The 25,884-nt window shown below is 36.5% G+C and overlaps 1 protein-coding gene across 8 annotated transcripts in view; it reads right to left on the bottom strand.

Moving 5' to 3' along the window:
* Positions 1-25,884, bottom strand: part of MLF1 (myeloid leukemia factor 1) — a 36,589-nt gene that overhangs the window by 5,524 nt on the left and 5,181 nt on the right. For 3 of the 8 annotated variants that reach the window (XM_063620327.1, XM_063620333.1, XM_063620328.1), the window contains exons 2-4: positions 7,265-7,412; positions 2,899-2,982; positions 1,638-1,766 (exon numbers count right to left, since the gene is read on the bottom strand). In XM_063620327.1, coding sequence (XP_063476397.1) covers positions 1,638-1,766; positions 2,899-2,982; positions 7,265-7,412 — 361 coding nt within the window. Of the gene's footprint in view, positions 1-1,637; positions 1,767-2,898; positions 2,983-6,421; positions 6,467-7,264; positions 7,413-10,904; positions 11,013-19,293; positions 20,064-25,884 lie in introns of those variants that run through there. The other 5 variants (XM_063620330.1, XM_063620332.1, XM_063620325.1 and 2 more) reach the window with 4 other exon arrangements.

Raw genomic sequence — 25,884 nt, 5'->3', positions numbered from 1 at the left:
CTGGTATTTCCTGAACTCCTTAAAATGAAAATGTCTAGAACAAACAGAACCCATACAATTTAACCTTTTTCCAAATTGTAATCAAATATTAAAACAAAAGTAGCAATTATAGTTTAATGCCTTCAAGACTGTCTTAGATAATGTAATAGAAGGAAGTTTATGGTGGGATTCCTACAAGTAAGGGCAACTAGTTATTCATCAGTCATGTTGATTGGCTTGAATCTCATGATTCCCGCCTATCAACTCTATGGAAGTATTATTAGAATATTTCTGATAGCTACTAACATGATTTACTGTGGGACATCTACCATTATATTCTGTTTACATTTAACATTGTCACTTTTAGAAAGTTAAAATTAAAATGTCTGAGATTAATTAGCAGAACTATGGCAAGAGCATCATTAAAAGGTTCATCTTTATATGTAAGAACTAAAAAATGTACTACTTCACACTCATTAGATTGGTAAACCTAAATTTTTACTGTAAGTACTAACAAGGAAGTAGAGAAATGGAAACTCACAAGCCACAGTTTTGGAAGCCAACAGTTTCAATCACTGGGATAGTAGCTTGGAAATGCTAGGTAAAGAGGAAAGTACACATACCCTACAACTCAGCAATACCACTCCTAGACTCTTTGTATAAGGAGCCATGTATAAAGATTAGTGAAAGATTAGACTCACCTACATATCTATCGACAGAAAATGATTTAAAAATCATGGTACATTCATATTTTGGATATTACATAGAAGTTAAAGAAACCAGGGCCATATGTATCAACTTGAATAAATCTCAGAAGCGTATTAATCATAATATATTCATATTTTGGATACTACATAGAAGTTAAAGAAACCAGGGCCACATGTATCAAGTTGAATAAATCTCAGAAGCATATTACTCAGCAAAGACAAGTTGCAGAGGACACATGCAATATGATACCCTTTATGTAATGTTGGGAAATCTGGAAAATAATCTATTTTTTTAATGATAGAAAAGTTAAGTAATAAAATTGTAAAAACGTGTGAAAATGATAAACTCCAGATACAGGAAAATGGTAATGTCTGAGAAGGGGAGAAAGGGAAAACAGATCTCAGAGGAATGTATTAGAAGGTTTAACTGCCTCTGTACATTTTTGCTTAAAAAGAAAACAAAGCAAGAGACAACTTGAAGCAAATAGAGAAAAATGTTATGATATGACTAAACTGGGTGGCAGGAATATGGGCACTTATGTTATTCTGTATATCCTTTCTGTACACTTGAAATATTTCATGAGTTAAAAAATTAATTCACTTCAAATGTAAACTTAAAAATAGACATCAATTTCATGAAACAAAGGCTTCTTTTCGTGTTTTGTTTATCTTGTCAACATGTAAAGGTAATAAACATCCATAGATATTTACATGAAAAAAGGCACCCTCACAGGGGATGGGGGGGCTACAAAAAATTGCCACAAACTAAGTAAATACAGTTGAGCTTTAATGGTTTCCACAGTGAGGACTACCTTACCCCCAACCCCCACACCTCCCTCCTGTCCCCCTGCCATCTTGTACCAGATTAAATTTTAATAGTTAAAATTTGATCTAGACAGTCTATCATCCCCTAACTTTATAAAACTTTAGGAATGCTTATAGAAAACTTACTCCTCCTGGAGCTCGACGAGTTTGAGATGAGGCCTGAAAAACCTTTGGCGGTTCATCTCCTCTTTTGGAATAAGTCATAACTGAGGAAGAACAAAATGAATGTCGATTTGGATCCACTGAAAGTTGACCCTACAGGTAAACAAATTGTAAATTCAGTTGAGTCAAATATAAATAATTATTGCCAGAGAGTTCAAATAAGTAACAACACTAGCTGTAAGTTCTACTAAGGATACTAAACTACCAATATGGTGTAGTCAAAGGCACACCCAGGTTCTCAAGTGAGAAGTTACTTGAAAAATTACCTCCACCCAAAAAAAGTCACCCCTAGAGGGTCCTAACGGTTGTCCATTTTAGGTACCATTATCCCACTCTCGTTACAAAGACTAATAGTGACTCACTCAGAGATCCTTAAGTCTTTGGGTGCTCGTGGCTTAGATTTCAATAAAGATGCTATGCCCCCAAACCTGTGATACTTCTATAGTCAGTGGTTGACCCTTGTGCGTAATCTTGCCAACATCAAGCCAATCAATTAGTTATACATCAAGTTTCATACCTCCTCCTGTAGGTACCAGATTGCTAAATTACTAAAACCAATAATGCCCTAGATTATTTGGGCATTCTGAAATGATCCATAGAATTCAAACTGGATGACTAGAATGTTATGGGTCTTCTTCAGATCAAATCAACTGACTGGTTTTGATGTTAATATAGAGAGTATTATTATAGTACTAGTTTATTTGGACTATTAGGGATCTATACTTAAACATCATTCCTAAAATTTCTGTTTTCAGAGTTGTTTATAAAACCCTAAAACTCTTTAGATGTTACAAATCCTTTTAAGTAGACAGGTTATTAATAATAAAATTATGCAAATTCATATAAAATGTTCATTTACAATAGTGACTTTCAATAGAATCAATGTTTTTGAGGTTAATTTTTTCCAATTTTTAAAAAATTTTGAAAGTTAACATTATTTTTCAAACTTGGAGGTTATGAACTCAATTTAGTGGGTTGTAACCAGGATTTTTAAAACATGAAATAGACTAGAAAATAACTGTATATACTGTAAATAGTATAGTGATTTTTTCATGAAACTTTTGCTTCAAATATATTTATAAAGTATACAAATATTGCTTATTGGGTTAATCATGTAAGGTATCTTTTTTAACCACTATGTTTAAAAAAGTGTTTGAAAGCCACTATGAAATAGAATATACCAAAGTATACACAATGTTCTCAATGCTTTGTTTTTAGTACTTACAAAGTTTCTTTCTAATTTCTGCATATACTTTCTCATATTTGACACCATTTGGTCCACTGTCTGGAAAGAGCTGACATCTGTATGCTACAGAATATCAGGAAGTATGTATGTTATTAACTATAGGTAACAACACAAAAGATGCAAATACATCTTCCAAAACAGCTAAAACATTTTTTTCCAATTCATTTAGTGAAATCTCATGCAGTAATCAATCAGACAAAGATAACTTAAAGAGGATATAGTAACAGTGATTAGTTAAGGAGAAAATTGAAGCATACGTAAAATCCCAAAGAGCCAACATACAAATAATTAGAGAATTGTACATTATAAATACATATATGTGCATGTATATATAAAAACACATACACATCTAATCACTCATTACTCACTTTTTCAAAACATAATTTGGTGTATGTTAAATACTAAGTGATATATTCTCTAGCATATGATAGTTTTCATAATTTTCCTTATCTCTCAATACTCCACCATGCAAATAACTAAATTTGGGTATAAGATGCCAGTGTCACCTCCAGCAGTACCATATGGCTGACAGAAGTTGCCCCTCGAGTAAGTAGCCAGGCTTCCTCTCATCATAGTAGGATCCGGGTGACAGAAATCAATTCACCTTACTAATAGGCCTTCAATTTGCTGCCTACTGAAGGGTCAGTAGGCTATACCCTTAAAGCGTGAGGTATGTGTCTTCAGAAAAACAGTTAAGAATTCCTCTAAACAGTAGTTTCTCAACCAAGATTGATTTTGACTCTCAGTGGACACTGGCAATAACTATACTCATTTTTGGCTGTCACAGATGAGGAGAGCATATAACATCTAGTGGGTGGAGGTCAGGGATGCAGCTTAACATCCTACAACGGATAGGACAGTCTCCCAGAACAAAGAATTTTACCCAGCCCAAAATGACAGTAGGGCTGAGGTTGAAAAACTTTGCTCTAGGAAAATCTACCACTGATTTTAGGTTTTAAAATCTACCACTAATTTTAGGTTTTATCACTGGAAGACTCACCAGAAAATAAGAGTCAGGCACACATTCCAATGTGTTAGCCAGTAAATCATCTGTTATAAAACAGAATGAGTTGCTTGGTTTAATGAACTTCTCTGTTCAACCAAGCAGAGCTCTGAATCCTCTAAGTTCTGTTTGTGTCTCTGCGTTCTATTGCTATTGGATTTTTACAGATATTAATAATGCAAAACAGGTGGGAAAACCAAATTCCTCCTTAGAACCTGCACTTAATATTGTACGGAACAGAGGCACATTTAGGAAATACTAATATATATTTGGATAAAAAAGGACTGAAGTAGAATTAATTCTGCATTTCAGAGAGGCAAACACAATTCAGGGAATATTCTGAATATTTGCTTTAACACTAGATTGAGAATCCGTTCTTATTTCATGAGATATGGAAGGGTTAACCCAAAGAAGGATAAAAAGAGAGAGAGGAAAAGATTAGACATTTGGGTATTTCTGCCCCCTTTTCAATTCATGTTCAAATCAACCATCAAAAGATGTATCTGCACTTGCTCTGGGGTGACCCAACACACTGGAGTGACAAAAAGTTGGGGTACAAAATGTAGTTGAAACTTCAGTGGGCCCTTAAGGCCTTCAAAAATTTTGTACACATTCTCCTCTTTCTTCCTTAAATGTTTCCTCCTGACTTTAAACCTAGTTAGTTCCTTCTCATGATTCAAGTATCACCACCTGAGAAAGGCCACTGCTGGTCACCTGTCTAATCCCTCCTTCACTTCCCCCCATCTCTGTATCATTACCCTGTTTCATCTCCTTCAGGGTACTGTGACTATCTGAAATTATTTTGTTGTTTATTGTCTGTCTTCCCACTTCATAAAAATAATCTCTCTGAGGGCAGGGTGATTTTGTCTATTTACTACAATATCCCCAATACATATATAATAATTCCTGGCACTTAAGAGGGTTTAATAAATATTTGTGGAATGAATGAATGAATAAATTATCTCTAGCTCAGCTCAAATCCATATATCCAACAGTTTACCAGATAAATCTACCTGGAAAACCCACAGATGCCTCAAATGCCAAATATCCAAAACTAAAATGATTGTTTTGACCACCTCACTCCTGTATCTGTACTGAATCAATGCCTTATCTCAGTGGCATTCCCATCTACCTTATTCTTCATGCCAGAAAAATGGGTGTGATACTTCCCTTCTCCCTCTCTACTGCTCCTTCAACCCTATCAATCACCAAGTTCCATCCATTCGCCCTTTTAACTCTCTCTCAAATGAGGTAATTCATTTTTATCACCATAGACATTACCTAGTAGAAGTAAGCCATCACTAATACTTTACCAAGAATGCTTCAACAGCCTTCTGGCTTCCCTGCGTCCACTATGGTCTCTTCTAATCTTTCAAGAATCTGACTCTATTACCACTTTGACATAAGTCATCACTGCTTCCTCTGCTCTTAAGATAATGTTTACTCTCCTTACTATGGCCTAAAGAAGTCTCTGGTTACCTCTTCTTCCTCATCAATATCTACTGTTCAACTCATACTCTAGGGCTAAGTGATACTAAACATGTTTTAGCTCCCTAGCCTCCAGGTCTTTTCACATGCTGTTCCCTCTCTGTTGAACAGTATTCCTTTCCCCTCCCTCCTTTTCTGGCTAACTTCTATTAATCCTTAAAGTTCAAGAAATCTACTTGGATTGACCCACCCCACCTCAAAAGGTGCTTTTTTCCATCTGTGCTCCCATAGCATGCTGAACTTCCTGATCATTTTACTCATAACTCTGTGTTATAACTGCTTTTTTTGGTCATTTGTCTTACTAAATACTCTGGTCAGGAGGGACAAATGTTACACCTGTATGCCAAACTTCAAGGAAACAAATGTTTCAATTGCAGCACAAAATAATTTAAAAAAAATCCTTTTTATGAGACTGTAGATACAAATGTTCCAAATTCATGTTATTTTCTGCTACTCCCCAGAATGCTTTTAGTGTGTTGGAAGCTAGCATCACAGACACAGCACAAAAACCCTAAGAAACAGGTGGTAGAAACGCTGGTTGCAGAGTGGCCATTCTTAAGAACAGACAAGAAAAAGCTGCATGGGCAAGGTGGCAACAAAATCCTAGAGAAAGCAGTCAATCTGTGCTTTTCCAAACGTTGTGCTTATCTATCTACAGTTTAGTACTTTTTTAAAAACCTTTTGGAAAGTAATCATAAGCATGTGGAAGTCCCCAGCTTTCAAACACAACTATGAGGATCCCTTTTGTAAAGCAAGCAAATATTCATTCAATAAAATCTACTTTTTATTTTTGAAGATGAATTTTATATATGTTAAAATGACTTACTTCAGGAAACATGTGCCTAAACTTTCTAAGGTAAGTTTGATACTTGAAACAGAGGTTTTCAGTACAAATATTAAAAAGCCATTATGAAAGTAGGGCTGCGTGCCAATTTAGTCAGCTTCAGTTAATGAAAAATAAATATTTGTCAGAAAATATTGCTAAAATGATTTGTGTCTTAAGATACGAACCATACTACCAAAATCGCCAAAAGGCACAAGAGAACAACTCGTTGCCTGGAAAAATAATATCCAATTCGTTTGATTATGACATTTATTATAGAGAAGTTTCTCAATTTACCAATTAAATGTTTACTGAGTTTCAAATATCTACATTTCAATTGTTGAGATTCATCTTTATAGAAACTCCTGAGGGCTTGTTATCTTAGAACTATCATTCCTGAGGCTGAAAAAGCAAAAGAAATAAAAGAGGCAAAAAAGAAAATGGTTACGATATATAAATATCCTGTTTTTTTTTTTTAATTTTTAGTTGAGTATGTTTGTAACCTCTAGCTTTGCTCTAAAGCAAGACATATGAAAATATATTTCAGTTGTAAAGCTTTTGAGATACAATTAAAGGTTAATCTAAGCTTTGAAGGTTCATAGGTAACCATATAGAAGATTAGTGTTTCCTGGTCCAATAAAGACAATCCTTTGTAGCTTTTGATACTATTTTCAAGTATTAAAACAATGAGTATGGGAGAGAAAGGATATTTCCTTGCCTGTTCTAATTTCAGATATCAGAGGAAGTTATAAGGTGAGAAATGTATACATAAATATAAAAAATAATGGTTTAAGTTTTGCTTCTAATATATGCTTCTATGGACCCAAAAGTTTTGGTAGCATAGTGGAATTCCATATAGCTGACAAGTCACTGTTCAGGATTCACCTTTCCAAAGGTCCCCTCTTTTATATTATAGTGATTTCTAGAACAAGAATATTAGTCATATCCTATCATTATAGACATATACTTCTGTAATACTTTTCTTCAAATTCCTACAGGGCCTTCTCACTGTCTTAAAAAAAAGAACTTACAGTCAAAGAATCTTCACCATCATTATGTCCTCTACGATTATGAGCTCTCCCTCTACCATCAGAGATACTGAGCAAGTCTCTTCCGAAGGGTTCAGAAAAACTTCTCATCATCTGTTGCATATTTTCTCGGTGTGCAAGAAAGGACTCACTGTTGAAAATATACATAATCATGGAAGATTCAGTGTTGGAGTTTAAATAGTAAGTAGGCAGCTAAATACTACAAAGAATTATTTTGGGCTAATATGTTTGTTAGATAAAATAAGAGTCGAAGAGAATTCTACTTTATTCACAAATAGAATAGAATTATCTCATAAAGATCCATTATTAGATGGTTCCCTACTTAACAATGGTTTAAGTTAAGGTTTTTTGACTTTACTGTGGTATGAAAGCACTACACATTCAGGAAAAATAGTACTTCAATGATCCATACAGCCATGCTGGTTTTCACTTTCAGTATAGTATTCAATGAAGTACATGGGACATTCAACACTTTAAAATAAAGTAGGCTTTATGTTAGATGATGTTGCCCAACTGTAAACTAATGTGTATGTTCTGATGATACTCGGTAGGTTAAGTGTATTAAATGCATTTTGATGTAAAATATTTTCAATTTGCGATGGGTTCATTGGAATGTAATCTTATCGTTGAGAAGCATCTGTAGTTATAAATAAAATTAATGAAAACCTGTTACTGTTATCCAATATAATTCATTTAATGCATAATAAAAACCACACCTTTATTTCTCCCATATTGCATAAAAATATCAACACTATAATCTGATGTTTACCCTTTGATCACAAGTCTCATTAAATAACCTAAATTTTTTTTTTTTACCTTACCACAATGGTTTCCCAACTTTGTTCCAGTTGGACAGTTACTGACCCACTAATCAATTCCTTATTCCTCATTCTAGAACTTAAGGTACACCATGAATGGAGCTCACTTTACCAAGGCAATCTTATGCTTTCCTGCAGCCCAGTGGAACTCCCTCTCCAACAGTCTGGCCTCCTTTCAGATTCTCCACTTCAGTTACATTCTTCTTAGGTCACCCTTCCCCCTTCTAATTCCAATCCTCTGATGTCATCATAAAGAAGCTAGAAAGTTTTTAAAAAAATTTTCTTGGCCAGGCGTGGTGCCTTGTGCCTGTAATCCCCACACTTTGGGAGGCTGAGTCAGATGGATTGCTTGAGGTCAGGAGTTCAAGACCAGCCTGGCCAACATGGTAGAACCCCATCTCTACTAAAAATACAAAAATTAGCTGGGTGTGGTGGCATACGCCTATAATCCCAGCTACTCGGGAGGCTGAGGCAGGAGAATTGCTTGAACCCGGGAGGCAGAAGTTGCAGTGAGCCAAGATTGCACCATTGCTCTCCAGACTGGGTGACAGAGCCAGACTCTGTCTCCAAAAAAAAAAAAAAAAAAAAAAGAAAGAAATTTTCCTTGCAACTCCAGCTCAAAGGAGGAAGCTCAAAAATTCTGTCTTCTGTTCGTAAGTCCAAGTAGAAAGAGCTTTCCCCTGAATTTCATAGTATTTGTATACATAAACCTATTCCAAAAGAGCTCAGATTCATTCACACATTACCTTGGAGGTTAAAAAAAGCATAATTGTTCCAAGTGTGAGTTCAAGATTAGCAAACTGCTTAACTGGATTTGTGCTTGTGTGTATAGACAGATGTTTTCATGTAGCCTTGTTTAGGCATAGCTTACATTCAACGAAATTTACCAATTTTAGTTGTACGGTTTGATGAATTTTAAAAAGTGCAGTCATAACCTCCACCATAATTAAGATGTAGAACATTTCTATCATTCCAAAAAGCTTCCTCGTCTCTTTGCAGATAATTACCTGCTCCTAGCCCTAGTTACCACGATTAGGCTTTCTGTCATTATAGTTTGGTCTTCTCCAGATTTCATATAATGGAATCACATAGTCTGTCATCTTTTGTGTCTAGCTTCTTTCCCTTAGCATAATGCTTCTTTGATTCATCCATGTTGTTCTCTATTTCAGTTCATTCAGTTTTATTGCTAAGTTCATACATATATCAGTATCATAATCACAAAACTGTTTTTAGTTTTTGGCTATTATGAATAAAGCTACTATGAATATTTATGTACTAGTCTTTGTGTATAGATAATTTGACTTAAGTAAACACCTAAGAGCAAGGACTGCTAGCTTGTATTAGAAGAGTATGTACATTTTATAAAAACTGTAACTGAGAGTTCCAGTTGCACTGCATTCTTGATGAAATGTAGGATAGTCGGATGTTTAACTGTAGCCATTTGAGTGGTAGTGTCATAACATCTCATTGTGGTTTTATTTTGTATTATTTGTCATTCATGTATGTTCTTTGATAGAACTGTCTTTTCAAATACTTTCCCCATTTTTAAAAATCAGGTTATAAGAGTTCTTTATATATTCTGGACACAGACTTTTATCAGATACAGGTTTTAAATTTTTTTCCAGTCTTGGACTTGCCTTTTTCATTCTCTTAACATGAATATATTCAGCCACACAACCATGAATCTTTGTTAGGTCTTCAGTTTTTACCACATTTTGCTAATGTGTAAGGATTTTGAGATGGGAAGATTATCCTAGATTATCCCAATGGGCCCAATGTAATCACAAGGGTCCTTATGAGAAGGAGATAGTAGTGACATAATCAGAAGATGCTACACTGCTGGCTTTAAAAATGGAGGAAGAGGCCAAAAGCCAAGGAACACAGCAGTCTCTAGATGCTAGAAAAGACAAGGAAACAGATTCACCCCTATAAACTCCAGAATGAATGTAGCCCTGCCAACACCTTGATTTTAGCCCAGGGAAACCCATTTTGGACTTCTGATCCCCACCGTAAGATTTGTTGTTTTAAGTCTCTAAATATGTGGTAATTTGTTATAGCAGCAATAGGAAACTAATACAAATTTTTTAATTTTAACTTTAAAATATACAAAAGTCTCACTCCTCTTTTAGAGTATAAGTTCTTCTAGATTAGGAACTGTATCTTTATTCATTCATATTACCAACCTCTGTGCTTGACACACAGTATACATTATTAAATGTTTATGGAGGGCTGGGCGCGGTGGCTCACGCCTGTAATCCCAGCACTTTGGGAGGCCGAGGTGGATGGATCATGAGGTCAAGAGCTTGAGGAGAGCCTGGCCAACATGGTGAAACCCCGTCTCTACTAAAAGTACAAAAATTAGCTGGGTATGGTGGCAGGTGCCTGTAATCCCAGCTACTCTGGAGGCTGAGGCAGGAGAATCGCTTAAACCCAGGAGGTTGAGGTTGTGATGAGCCAAGATCATGCCATTGCACTCCAGCCTGGGCAATAGGGTGAGACTCCATCTCAAAATAAAATAAAATACAAAAATTCAAAATAAATAAATAAATAATGTTTATGGAATTTGAACCATCCTATATATCAGATGGTCCCCCCTACCATTTCTTGGCAAAATTACTAACTGTTCTTAATTAAAGGTTCTGCTCACCTTGGTGCTTGCCACACAGAGAAAAATCTCCACTGCAACCAATGCCTGCAGTCTTGAAGTTCCTCCTTAGTGACTTTTGATTTTAGGGGAGGGGAAACTCCTATTTAAACTATACTTGGTTTTCTCTGGCCCAAGTATTTTAGTACGTGGGACTTACATGTCCTGATAATAGTTCCAAGGGCTTCTTGTGCTTCAGTTTCAGCTGCTGCAGAGTAAGACCACCTGTATGTCTGAGAAATACCACCTTCATATGAGGTTTGTTTATGCCATAGACGCTTATGTCTTAATTGAGGCCATCCTGAATGTGGTCTCAAAATTTTGCGAGTATCTATAAGTAACTGTTTCTTATGATGCAGAAACACACGTATAAACTTTTTGTAGATTTGTAGTTCATTTTCCTGCCTTTAGATGAAACCAACAAAACTAATGACTTAGAATGAGGGCAATTTTTTTCTTTGTTTTTTGTTTTTTTTTTTTTTGAGACACAGTCTCGCTCTGTTGCCCAGGCTGGAGTGCAGTGGCGCGATCTCGGCTCACTGCAAGCTCCGCCTCCCGGGTTCACGTCATTCTCCTGCCTCAGCCCCCCGAGTAGCTGGGACTACAGGCACCTGCCACCACACCCAGCTAATTTTTTGTACTTAGTAGAGACGGGGTTTCACCGTGTTAGCCAGGATGGTCTCAATCAATGTGCTATTCTTGTGACATAACATGTATTAGTTATCTATTGCTGTTGTAACTTAGCAGCTTAAAACAACATTTGTTACGTCACAATTTCTGTTGATTAGGAATCAGGAGCAGTTTAGGTGGGTAGTTCTGACTCAGGGCCTCTCTGTAGGCTCCAGTGAAGTTATCAGTTGAGGCTTTAGTCATCTCAAGTCTTGACTGGTGGAGAATCCACTTCCAAGTTCCTTCACACAGCTATTGGCTAGTCTCAAAAATCTGCTTCTAAGCTCATTGAGGTGGACCTCTCCACAGTGCTGCTTTACATCATGGTAGCTGCTTTCCCCAGCGTAAGCCATCATGTGTGAGAGAACACCTAAGACAGAAGCCGTGCTCTTTAATTTAATTTAATTTATTTATTTATTTTTGAGACGGAGTCTTACTCTGTCACCCAGACTGGAGTGCAGTGGCACAATCTCTGCTCACTGCAAGCTCTACCTCCCAGGTTCACGTCATTCTCCTGCCTCAGCCTCCCCAGCAGCTGGGACTACAGGCGCACGCCGCCATGCCTGGCTAATTTTGTTCTATTTTTAGTAGAGATGGGGTTTCACCGTGTTAGCCAGGATGGTCTCGATCTCCTGACCTTATGATCTGCCTGCCTCGGCCTCCCAAAGTGCTGGGATTACGGGTGTGGGCCACTGCACCTGGCCAAGCCATGCTCTTTTAAAAATGTAATTTTGGGAGTGACATCTTATCTCTTCTTTTGTATTCTGTTTATTAGAAACAAATTAGTAAGTCTCAGCCCATGTTCAAGGGGAGATTACATAAAGGCATGAATATCAGGGAGTGGGGATCACTGGAAGCTATCTTAGTAGCTGTCTACCACACATAAATTAGTAGGTTCATTAGCTTACCAGAGACATATATAATCAAGTTTGTAATATTCTTAATTAAAATTAAGCTCAACAATATCAGTACATTTTGCAGCATGCCATAAATAAATATTGATATTAAATGATATTAAGATAACAAACGTTCAGACAGGAAATTCAGAAGGTACATTAGAATAATCAACACAATTTATTCTTTTTTTAAATTTGTAAAGAAATAAGTGAACGAGCTACAAGGAAGTAAATGACACATACAGATGACTATTTGAAGATTTTCCAGTGCTAAAGGAAAAAAGATAATAGCTTGCGTATCAAGAAAGTTTTAGGAAAAGGGAGGGAATGTATATGAGAAGCCTTTCTTTGCTAGATTAAAACAGTTCTCATTGGCATAGATGTCATAAATTCTGATTATTTATTTCGTAATCTTTCAATAGTCCCAGAAAAAAACTCAAAAATTTCTTTGAATTATAACAGGAAATAATAGTTACAAATCAGGCCATTAGTATAGACAGAATGCTGCCATTGGGATGGATACTTCTTCAAGAGCTGATGCTTTCAAGATCTCTTTTTGACTTGTCCTAATTCAAGCTTGTATTCTTCAAGCTATCACTCTCTTAATCATCATTCATAGACATACCATTCAACATAATAGTGCCAGGTTAATAAAAAGCTGTATTTTACAGCACTTCACTTCTGAAACTATGTTATGTAGACTGGACAGTAAGAGCTGGACGGTTTTTCTAGAAATTGCTTTAAATAATGTTATTTTTAAGGAACATATCTGTGGTAGGCAGATGGTTTCCCTAAAGATGTCTATGTCCTAATCCCCAGAACCGGTGAATACGTTACATTACATGGTAAGGGGGAATTAACGTTACAGATGTAATAAAGGTTTTTGTTCAGGTAACTTTAAAATAAGATTAGCCTGGATTATCCAGGAGGGCTCCTTTAATTAAAGATCCTTTAAATCTGGAAGAAGGAGGCATGAAAGTCAGAAAGATGTGATGATGCCTTCTCCCTTCCCTTCACTTGTCCATTAAAACTGCAAGGATTCCCTTGACCTTCCAACTACTGAAACCCAAAGGTCATTCTTCTTCCTCCTCCAATTTCAGCAGCATGTATCTCTAACTTTGATGGCAATGCACTGTTTTGAACTCTGACTGATAAACTTCTCCTTAATTGTTCCTTTTCCTTCTGGCCCTTTACAGAGCTTCTGAGTGTCACAGATAGGTTTCTGGTATCTCAAAATGTTGATACTCTCAGCCTTGGGGCAGCCAGTGAGGACTGAGCCCTGGAGCTGGTTACCTACGCTCTGGTCTCTGTCCCTTCTCGTACCCCAAGTACATGGGCAAACACCTTTTAAAAATGAATGACATTAAAATGTTAAAAAGCACTGCCCCCTAAAGACATGCTTTCTCCAGTTTTAATCCATTATCTGTTCTCTTGCCTGTCCTCTAAGGACTACTTCAACTTGAACATGCTTAAAAAATCACTAGAGGTACTTATTAAAATTATAGATTCCTGAGACATACACCTAGAATTTTGATTCAGTATATCCCAAGCATGGCCCATTAATCTGCATTTTAGCAAGCATTCAATCTATCCAACAATATTATCAGGAATCTGCATTCAATTTCTTGTTTTAATGCAAATTGTCTCATTTATTTAACAAATATTTAATAAACACATATGTAAAAGGCATGGTTCCAGGTAGTGGGGATAGAGCCCTGAACTTTGGAGGTCTAAAGCTAATTTTCAATGTCCTATTGGCCAAGAAGTTGGCATACTTTCCAAAGTACTCAGAATATAAATTACAAATAATGATAAAGCTATGATTAAATATTTGCCTTTTTATATTCTAGTAACTCGAAACCTTATTATATTTCCACATTTTTTCCTTAATCAGCTTTTCCTCTTTATGTCTCTATTTCTACTAAAGGCACAACCATTATACTCCAAGTCACCCAGGTTCAAAACTTCAGGTATGAGCTAGTCGGGGGTTTTTAATCTGTCCTGTGCTAGCTCCAAGGAATGGAAAAATGGTGAGAAACAATTCCATTAAAAGAATAGGGGAAGAGATAGCGTTCTAGTTCAGTATCTCTTCATCAAGAAAAGTTGACGATGGTTTTACTTCTGAATTACCACTGCTTCTTCTATCTTATTAATTCCTTCCTGGATTCTAACATTTAGTCATTTGAACACAGTAAACTCTTAGTGTCTTACGTCTAAATTCATTTCACACTCAAACTTAAACCATGGCTTGCTTGGGCATATAAATCTCCATTATTTCCTCTCAGTATTTTGATAATATTGCTCCATCATCTTCCTACATCTAGTGTAGCTGAACAGAGTCTGATGACAATCTACTTCTCATTCTTTCTAAGAGATCTACTCTCTGGATGCTTTATGGTTTTTTTAATCTATATTTTTAATGTATCAAAATTGCACTTTCATGGGTCCAAGTGTAGATTAAAAAAAAAATTATCCCGACAACCACCAAATTGCCCTTTTCTTTTCTTTTTTTTTTTTTTGAGACGGAGTTTCACTCTTGCTGCCCAGGCTGGAGTGCAAATGGTGCAATCTCGGCTCACTGCAACCTCCACCTCCCGGGTTCAAGCAGTTCTCCTGCCTCAGTCTCCCTAGTAGCTGGGATTACAGGCGCCTGCCACCATGCCATACAAATTTTTTTGTATTTTTAGTAGAGATGGGGTTTTACTGTGTTGGCCTGGCTGGTCTCGAACTCCTGACCTCAGGCAATCCACCCACCTCAGCATCCCAAAGTGCTGGGATTACAGGCGTGAGCCACCACGCCCAGCTTAAATTGCTGTTTTCAATCTGAGTTCCAAAACACTTCAGCCTTTCATTAATTGTAGAAATTGTTCTTAAATTACTTCTTTGGGTATTTACTATTACCTTATTTCTATCTGTTTGCCTTCCTTGTCAAACTTTTTTTAAAGCATATTTTTCTTATCCTCTGTGATTCTGTGTTGAATGTTGGAAGAAATTCCTTGGCTCAATTTCCAAGCTTACTAATTTACTCTTTGCTTGCGAACATTCTGCTTAACTCATTTTTCTAAAAAAAATTTAATTTCTGTATCTCTGGTTCTTTGTTAAATGGCTGCATTACCCTCTGACATCTCTAAAGATAATATCCACTCCCAACTCTGAAGATATGTCTTAGTCAATTTTTGTGTTGCTATAGAGGAATACCTGAGGCTGGGTAATTTACAAAGAAAAGAGGTTTATTTGGGTCATGGTTCTGCAGACTGACAAGAATCATGGAGCCAGCATCATCTTCTGATGAGAGCTTCGGGATGCTTCCACTTATGGAGGAAGGTAAAGGGGAACCAGTATGTGCAGAGATCACATGGTAAGAATGGAAGCAAGAGAGGGGTGGGGAGGTGAAAGGCTCTTTTTAACAACCAGCTCTCTGGGGAACCAATAAAGTGAGAACTCACTTACCACCTCACCCTAACCCCCAGAGAGGATATTAATCTATTAATGAAGGATCCACCCTCCCATGACCCAAACACTTCTCATTAGCTCCCACTACCAACGTTAGGGATCAGATTTCAACATGACATTTTGAGGGTTGAGCTATAGCTCAACATCTGAGCTATAGCAAGGTATTTTTCTTTTTCTTTTTTTTTTTTTTTTTCAGACAGAGTCTTGCTCTGTCTCCCAGGATGGACAGCAGTGGCATGATCTCGGCTCACTGCAACCTTAAACACCCAGGCTTAAGTGATCCTCCCACCTCAGCCTCCCTAGTAGCTGAAACTACAGATGTGCACCACTGTGCCTGGTTAATTTTTGTATTTTTTTATAGAGATAGGTCCCACTATGTTGCTCAGGCTGGTCTTGAACTCCTGGGCTCAAGCAATCCACCCATCTTGGCTTGCCAAACAGCTGGGATTACAGGCGTGAGCAACTGCGCCTGGCAAGATATTTCATATATATCCACATATTTAACATTTTCAAGGTTGTTCTTTCCTTCTTGAGTGTCCAAATTGCTATCTAGTATAATTTCCCTTCATTGAAGAACAACTTTAACATTTCTTGTTCTGTAGATATGATTGCAATAAATTCTCTGTTTTCTTTACCTGAAAATACTTTATTTCATTTGTAATTCTTAAAGGAAATTTTCACGAGATAAACCTAAGTTGACAGTTTTTAAAATTTTTTTTTATTATTATACTTTTAAGTTTTAGGGTACATGTGCACAATGGGCAGGTTTGTTACATATGGCGCATGTATATGCGCCATGTTGGTGTGCTGCACCCATTAACCTAACTTTAGCATTAGGTATATCTCCTAATGCTATCCCTCCCCGCTCCCCACTCCCCACAACAGTCCCCAGTGTGTGATGTTCCCCTTCCTGTGTCCATGTGTTCTCATTGTTCAATTCCCACCTATGAGTGAGAACATGCGGTGTTTGGTTTTTTGTCCTTGCGATAGTTTGCTGAGAATGATGGTTTCCAGCTTTCTGCGGATGTTATTGCTTTATCTACTGGCCTCTTGCTTTTGGTGATAAGTCAAAGGTAATTCAAATGTTTTTCTCTTGTATCCAGTCAATGTATCATTTTTTCTGGCTGTTTTCAAGATTTTTCTTTTTATCATTTGCTTTCAGAGGTATGACTACGAGGAACCTAAGCATAGTTTTCTTCGTATTTATTCTGCTTAGGTTTACTTACAGCTTCTTGATTCTCGAAAGTTTTATCTTTTACCATATTGGGTAATTTCCATTATTATTTTTCAACTAATTTTATGCCCTTTCTCTCCCTCTTCTCCAATTACACCTAACATTAGACATTTCGATATTTTCATATAGGTTTCTAAAGGGTTTTCTCCCAAATTTTTTCTGGTTTTCAGATTAACTTTCATTTATCTATCTTCAATTTTAATGACTCATCTGTCATCTCCATTTTGCTGTTAAGCCTATCCAGTGAATTTTCTCTTTCAAATATTGTATTATTCTAGACCCATCTTGTTTAATCCGTGGCCTGTGGGTCACATGCAGCCCAAGACAGCTTTGAATGCAGCCCAACACAAATTCATCAACTTTCTTAAAACTTTATGAGATTTTGTTTTTTAGCTAATTAGCTATCATTAGTATTAGTGTATTTTATATGTGGCCCAAGACAGTTCTTCTTGCAATGTGGTACAGAGAAGTCAAAAGACTGGACACCCCTGTTAGACTTTCTATTGGTGGGGGGGGTATATACATAAAAAAGTGTATACGCACACACACACACACACACACTTTCTTTCTCTATGGAGATTAAATATCCTTTCATTCCTTGCAAGCATATTTTCCTTTACTTCATTGGGCAAAATTTATAACAACTGCTTTAAAATTCTTGTCTTTTAATTCTAACATATGGGTCTTTTCAGGATCAGTGTCTTTTTTTTTAATCTGGAGAATGGGTCACATTTTCCTGTTAAGTAATTTTGGGTTATATCTGTACATTGTGGATATTATGTTGTATAGGGTCTGGATTTTGATATATTCCTCCAGAGTGCTGATTTTTTTTAAGTAGGTAATTAATCTGGTTAGCCTTAAAGGTCAAATTCTGTCTCTTGGGTGGTAGCTCAAATCTCCATTTAGTTCATTTATCCTTCTTAGCTGAACTGCTCTGAGTCTGTCGTATGCATATGTGGTTAAGCCTTAGACAGAGATTTGTACAGAATTTATTCACAGTATTTGGTGCTCACTCTTCTCTGGCTCTCTCCTTTTGGGGACTTCTCTCCCTCCCTTTCCAGTGACTGTGGTTATACTGAACTCTGTCTTTGGTTGTTAGGTCAAAAAGACTTTAAAGATCTTCGAACAGTTTTAGTCACTCTACATATAAGACAATTAGGCTAGAATTGTCTTTCCTTTTGTTCAACTGTTGAGACCTCTCCAGCATATATCTGCTTTTGGTCATTCTCTAGCATCTTTTCCAGTAAGTTGTTTTTGTATTTCGCCCTGGGCTTATAAAGTTATCTGCAAGAGAGTTGGTCCAGTTGGAGTTCTGTTGGTCAGAGTAGAAATGAAAGCCTCCTCAAGATTTTAGTTACACTATTTTCTATAATCTTCTTTGTTTCATTAACTTTGATTCCTTAAGTGTTGGTTCTTCTGTTTCGTTAGCATAGCTTCTGTCTTTCATGGTGTCAGTTTTTATCAAATGTTTGAAATAATATATTTAGAATAAAATAAATTAATGTATGTCAGGAAATGAATAAAAGTAAAGTTACTTCCATAGAATTGAATTAGGGGGGAGTAGTTGTATGTGTACTTGGTCCTACAGTTTGGTTCAATATCTGAGACTTCCATTTTCCATCTCTGTCTCTCAGACCGTGCACTGCCCTTTTATTTGTTTTTTAAGTAGCTTTCCTGTTTTTACATGCTTCCCAAACTCTTTAATTATAAGAGCGAATAGACATATCTTTTTTCTATTAAATTAGCTTCTCTAGCTAATTTTCTTTTTCTTCCCTTTCTTTCTTTCCCTTTATTTCTTTTTTAAACAACATTTATTGTCTCACAGTTCTGGAGGCTGGAAGTCTGAGATCAACGTGTCAGCAAAGTTCGTTTCTCTTGAGGCCTCTTCTCTCCTTGACCTGTAGATCCCTGTGTCCTCACATTATCCTTTCTGTTAGTTCCTTTATTTCTGAGATTCCCTACAGCAAAATAGCACCTGGGGGCAATAATCTATCATCCAAAAAGGAAGTGAGGGGAAGAGTGGAGTGACTGCAAATTAAATTTTTCCCCTGTCATATACAGTCATTTTCAACTACTGCTTTAAACTAGCAACACAAAGGAGAAAAGAACATTTTGCTGCTGGAAATTACTGAGCAGACTTAAGGCCGGGAGATATACTTGGGGGAAAGGGAAGGAGAAGAATATAAGAGGTAGATTGGCATTCAATCCATTAAATGTGTGTGTGCCTATTATTATTTGAACAAACTGTTATCTATTAGATCCATTAAGAGTAAGAAATATAAACGTGTTTATTTTACCTTAACTTATTCTCTGATGCTCTTGCTTTCTTTATGTACATCAGAGTTTCTGACTTGTACGATTTTCCTTCTCTCTGAAGAACTTCTTTTAACATTTCTTGCAAGGTAGGTCTACTGTCAACAAATTCACCAAATTTTTGTTTGTCTGAGACAGTCTATTTCTTCTTGACTTTTAAAGGATAATTTTGCAGGATACAGAATTCTAGGTTGGTGGGTTTTTTCCTCTCAACACTTTATATATTTCATGCCATTCTCTTCTTGCTTGCATAGTCTCTGAAGAGAAGTCAGATATAACTATTTTCTTTGCTCTTCTACAGGTTTTTCCCCCCTCTAGCCTCTTTCAAGATTTCTTCTTTATCTTTGATTTTCTACAGTTTAAATATGACATGCCTAGGTTTAGTTTTTTTTTTTTTTTTTTTTTTTTGCATTTATCCTGCTTGGTGTTCTCTAAACTTCTGAGATCTGTGGTTTGGTGTATGACATTAATTTGGGGTAATTCTTAGTCTTCATGTCTTCAAATAATGCTCCTGTTCCTTTGTACTCTCGTACTCCCATTATACGTTATACCTTTCGTAGTTGCCCTACAGTTCTTGCCACAGTTCTTGGATACTATGGGGTTTTCTTTCCAGTCTTTTTTCTCTTTGATTTTCAGTTTTGGAAGTTTCTACTGTCATATCCTCAAGCTCAGAGATTCTCTCCTAAGCTGTTCATAGTCCACTGATAAGCCCATAAAAGGAATCCTTCATTTCTTTTTCTTTTTTTTTTTTTTTTTTTTTTGACACAGAGTCTCCCTCTGTTGCCCAGGCTGGAGTGCAATGGCACGATCTCAGCTCACTGCAACCTCCGCCTCCCGGGTTCATGCAATTCTCCTGCCTCAACCTCCCGAGTAGCTGGGATTACAGGCATGTGCCACCACGCCCGGCTAATTTTTGTATTTTTAGTAGAGACAGGATTTTGCCATGTTGACCAGGCTGGTCTTGAACTCCTGACCTCAGGTGATCCATCTGCCTCGGCCTCCCAAAGTGCTGGGATTACAGCCGAGAGCCACCACACGCCTGGCCTTCTGTTATAATGCTTTTAGTCTCTAGCATTTTATTTTTACAATTTCCATTTCTCTGCTTATATCTGTTCTGGCACATTGTCTGCTTTTCCCATTAAAGCCCTTGGCACAGTAATCATAGTTTAAAAGAATTCCTGGTCTGATAATTCCAATATTCCTTGCTAGAAATATGGTTTGGATACCTGTTCAGTTTCTTCAAACTGTTTTTTAGTATGCCTTGTAATTTTTTGTTGAAAGTAGTACATATTTACTGGGTAAAGGGAACTGCAGTAAATAGACCTTTAGTAATGTAGTGATAAGGTTTTGGGGGAGGCAAAGTGTTCTGTAGTCATAAGATTAACTCACAGTCTTTTGCTTAGCCTAGCCTTGGCTTGTAAACTTCACCAGTGTGCCTTAGTCCTCCTCCAGTGTGATAACATGGCTGGAGGAGCTGTAGTTGGGTATTTCCCTTCCCCCAGGCAGACTGGGCTTTAGTAAAAAAGTTTCTCTTGACTGCAGACCTTGCTAAGAAAAATAGAATGCTCTGGCATATTTAATGGTTACTTTCCACCCCTCTCTGTTCTGCTGGAAGCATGAGAAGATTTTTTCCAATATTTACTGTGAGAACCTGGTAGAGCTCCTGGAGGTAAAACTCACAAAATTATGGGGGACCATGGAGTTTTTAACTTTGACACTTGTCCACTCTGAGTCTCCAGTAATTTGTCAACTACAGGTCAGGTTTTCCTACTACCCTCGCACTGGGTCCTGAAGAGGTTTCTGCACCAGTTAAGTTGTGATTCTCTCTATCTGCCTATCTCCAATTGTGGGGGCAGAGATTTGCCCTGTGACCTCAATTCTCTGCTAGATACAAGAAAAGTTGTTGTTTTCTCAGGTTGTTCAGTTTTTAATTTGTTATTAGCGTGAAGTGGTAACCTTAAGCTTCTTACATGGCATTTATTATTATTTTGAGACAGAGTTTCATTCTGTCAGCTGGAGTGCAGTGTGGCATGTTCATGGCTCACTGCGGTTTTGACCTCCCAAGCTCAATTGATCCTCCCACCTCAGCTTCCTTAGCTGGGACTATAGGCATGCACCACCACGCCTGGATAATTTTTTTTTTTTTTCGTAGAGACAGGATTTTGCCATGTTGCTCAGACTGGTCTCGAGCTCCTGGTCTCGAGCTCCTGGGCTCTGCCCATTTCAGCATCCCAAAGTGCTGGAATTATAAGTGTGAGCAACCATGCCCAGCCACATACCAGATTCTTGTAGGATTTTTAGTATGAATTTTTGTCTTGAGGGGCAAAGGAAATTTAAGACTACCATTCCTAGATTTCCTACCTGTTAAAAGTTTGAGAATCACTATTCTAGCAGAATTATATGCAACGAGCACTATAAAAAAGTTGTGACAATTTATAAATTAATTTTAATTTAAAATCTCAGTGTGTACAGATCAATAGTACACATAGAGCAGCTCATGTTTTAGCACACTAGAAGGCAGAAAGGGAGTCATTTTGTGTTTTCCAAAATCAAATTATGAAGAACAAAAGTTACTTTAAAATTAATAATTCAAAATTTGGTATATGTATCACTCTACTTTTTTCTCCACCTCACAAAATCTTTCCTTTTTTTTTTCCTTTTTTTTTTTTTAAGTTCCGGGATACATGTGCAGGATGTGCAGGTTTGTTACATAGGTGAACATGTGCCATGGTGGTTTGCTACACCTATCAACCCATCACCTAGGTATTAAGTCCAGTATGCATTAGCCATTTTTCCTAATGCTCTCCCTCCCTCCACCCCACTCTACCTTTTATTTGAAGGTACAGAGTTTCAAGTAGTTCTAAGATGCATAAATGAGTTACCTATGGAACATTTTCTAACTCCTACCTCAAAAACCAGATTATTCCAAAGTATTTGTTATACCTTTGTAGTATGTTTGAAATATTTCATAATAAATGTAACTACATGAGGTTAAAGGATTTCATACCATTTGATGTTTTAAAACAGGCATTTCAAAAGGAGGTCCTTTTGCTTACAGCTCCAAACTCACTGGACATTTACAGCTTAGAGTATGGTTAAAGTATGGAGACTAAAATGCTTGTTCCTATTAATATATAGTTACTTAGGAAAACCAGTCAACTTTTCCTTTAGATATGTGGATGTGATTTGACTACAATGAAGAAAAGTATTTCAAGAAATACTAAATTTGTTCTTTGAATAAGGGAGTGCTAAACAGCTATTACTTTTCTACAGAAACAAAATTTAGTAAAATTAATTTTTCTCATTGCATTGCAATTGGGCTAAAAATTAATCAACAAAATATGGCTCATTTAAAATTTGCCCAGGTTTTTCTTTCTTTATATAGAAATAGGGGAATATTTAAATGTTTATTTGAATATGTGTATGTTCAGCAAATGCTAAAAATTTTATTTTTTTGAGTGACATGAACAAATGACTGCCTGTTGGAAGATGCATTAAACAAAAGTGAGCCTATAGTCTGGTGTTTGCACCTGTCTGAACCATTCAGGAAGAAATCTGGCTGAAACTTCTAGTGAGTTTAATTCATGTCTACCCAGAAAGGCAGCTGCTTGGAGATAAGGCTTTAATGTTTCTCTTGCCCAAGTTTGAATTCACTTTTATCAAAGCTAAAAAAAACTCTATGGTAGCACATAGTTGTTTTAATATTTTTAAAATTAACCTAGACTTTTTTTCTCAAATGAAAAATTTTAGCCCATTCATAATGTTCTCTTTTGAAAATAAACATTTCATTCTTCTAGGAAAACAAATTGGAAATAGGAGGTTTTAAAAAGCTCATACTATACAAACTAGTCATTTCATGTACACAAAAGAGTCTAAGATAATAATTTGAAAATGTTGTTAAAGATTTATGTGAGAAATATGCTTTGTATGTTCATAGGATGCAATATTTTGCAGACTCTAAAGTCATGCTTTAGTGAATATCTAAAGACCAGGAAAATGTTCATGGTATATGTTGCAGAAAAGCATTGAATAATTAACCATAAAGTGTGGTCCGAATTTTGGAAAATAAAAATCCACATGTGGACATCTGAAACAAAATACAACAGAATAATGGGTTGCATTATTTCTGCTACCAAACTTTCTATACTTTTCAGATTTTCCATGAGGATGAATTTTCATTTAGGTCAAGAAAAATGTACTTTTACTCACTATGATGACTATATACTACCTCTTTTAGAGTTGCTCACACAAGCCACAACCAAATTGAATAAACTTTGGTCTCAAACGTACTTTTTCTATTCTATATTATTTACCTTCAGCATATATCACAAGGCAGGAAAAATAAATTGTTGCCTACTTCCCCTTCAAAAGTGTTTATGTCTTAACTCTTAGATTGATTCCAGGTCACTTGGGAATGATTTCAACATAGCGTGTACGTGTGTGTGTGTGTGTGTGTGTATGTATGTATGTATATATGTACATACATGTGTTTAAAGGCTAGTAATGTCTCCCTTTAGAACAATTTATTGTTTTTAAAACTCTCTCAAATACATATGTACACACACACACACTTACTTTGCCTAAGTTACACTTCTCTTTCATCTATATAAGAATATAGATACTTGTGCTTCTAAGCAAAAAGCATTACCTATTACATAAGGTTCTCAGATAACTGACATGGCAGGCTCATTCATTAAGGGAAATTCCTCCCTTCCATTATACATGGTAGTGGCAAAAGCTTAGCCAGCAGATAGTCATGGTTCTCTTGATCACAAAGAAATGTCCCCTAGTTTCAATGAGGTAGGCTGGTCTATAAGGAAAATAGACCAGAAGATCCATGTTTTGATACTAGAAATAACGCATGTAGCATTCAAAGAAGGATCTTGAGGGCAGGAACCAAGACATCTAAAAATTTAAAAGAGAACCCACAGGGTTCGGCCTATAGTAGAAACTGAAGAAATATTTAAAGAATGAATTACATTTCTATTAAGCAATTCTATTTTTCCATTGTCTTGAAGTACAAAGTGTTGGTGTGGCAAAAGCCTTTGATATCAAAAAAATTGTGAAAATGATTATGCTCCCCTGATATTCTATAAATAGTTCGCTCCTTTTTCATGGATATTTACAATATTAATTGGCACAAGTAGGAATTATCTTGTGGGTACATGCTACTGTATGGCATTTTTGACCCAGCAACCATGTCCTAGTCATGCTGTGTTCCTGGGCTCCTAATTCAGTGGTGTTTACCTCATGAACCAAAGAATGCCCCAAATGAATAGTATACCTTAGAAGTCCTTTCAGCACAAGGCTTACAGTGTCTCATTCTTTCAAATATGATCTCATAATTTGCAAAGTTCATTTATAAGAAATTTATATATTAAAATATTCCTAAGAACAATTATAGTAGGTAATTTCACAGTAGGTATTCAGGGTCTTAGAATAAAGTGGGACCTTGAAAATCAGTAACTTAAATTTTAGCTGAGTATTCTCAAGCTACTTTTATTAACTGTTTAGAATGAGAGGTATATGTGGCAGAATATTAACTAGAGCCAAGCTACGACAATTTGGCGAGGACTCTACCTCAGACTGTACATCTGAAACAAATATTTACGTAGTAACCTTGAATACTGTTTCCAAAAGCTTAACAAGGTGGTTTTATTTCCTTCAATGAGAATGTTTTCCATGAATAAAAAAGTTAACCCACATCTTGTACATAGAATACATTCACTTTGAACTCCATCAGTGGATAGGACAAAGCAATGTCCTTTAATAAATCCAACTACTTCCAAGTATAAAATAAATACAAATTTGTAAAAATTGTTAAAATAGAGATTATACATATAAGGAGATAGAAGAAGCAACATCCTGTGAATATATGCAGTACTTTAACCAAATACTGGTCATCAGATATATGATGCTCATACGGAGAGCTGAGAGGCTTAAAGAAGAGATAACAATAATTTATGATTAAAAATTAAGGTTGGCTGGGTGCGGTGGCTCACGCCTGTATCCCAGCACTTTAGGAGGCCGAGGCCGGCGTATCACGAGATCAAGAGTTCAAGACCAGTTTGGCCAACATAGTGAAACCCCGTCTCTACTAAAAATACAAAAAATCAGCCGGGTGTGGTGGTGTGCGCCTGTAATCCCAGCTACTCGGGAGGCTGAGGCAGAAGAATCGCGTGAACCTGGGAGGCAGAGGTTGCAGTGAGCCGAGATCACACCACTGCACTCCAGCCTGGGCAACAGTGCCAGACTCTGTCTCAAAAAAAAAAAAAAAAAAAAAAAAAAATTAAGGTTGACAGGTTTGCCAGCCTGCTTCTGAGCTTTCTATCTCCAATAGCTGGTAAGTGGTAATATAGTTATTCTTTGTAGACTTGCTCGATCAGAATTACATTTTTGTAGCTCAGAAGATTCAAAGTTCCTGTTTCGTACCAAATAGAAAATTCTGGGTCGTACTAGATATTTATAAACTTTCATACTACATAATCAATGTTTTTTAGGGTACAGGATGCCAAAACCATTTAACCTCAAAATCCTCTTGTCTATACATATCTACTTAACAATATGCATATTGT

This window comes from Symphalangus syndactylus, chromosome 17, assembly GCF_028878055.3.
Source record: "Symphalangus syndactylus isolate Jambi chromosome 17, NHGRI_mSymSyn1-v2.1_pri, whole genome shotgun sequence".
Classification (NCBI taxonomy): Eukaryota; Metazoa; Chordata; class Mammalia; order Primates; family Hylobatidae; genus Symphalangus; species Symphalangus syndactylus.
The sequence above is the reverse complement of the archived record's forward strand: the minus strand, read 5'-3'. Positions and strand labels throughout refer to the sequence as shown.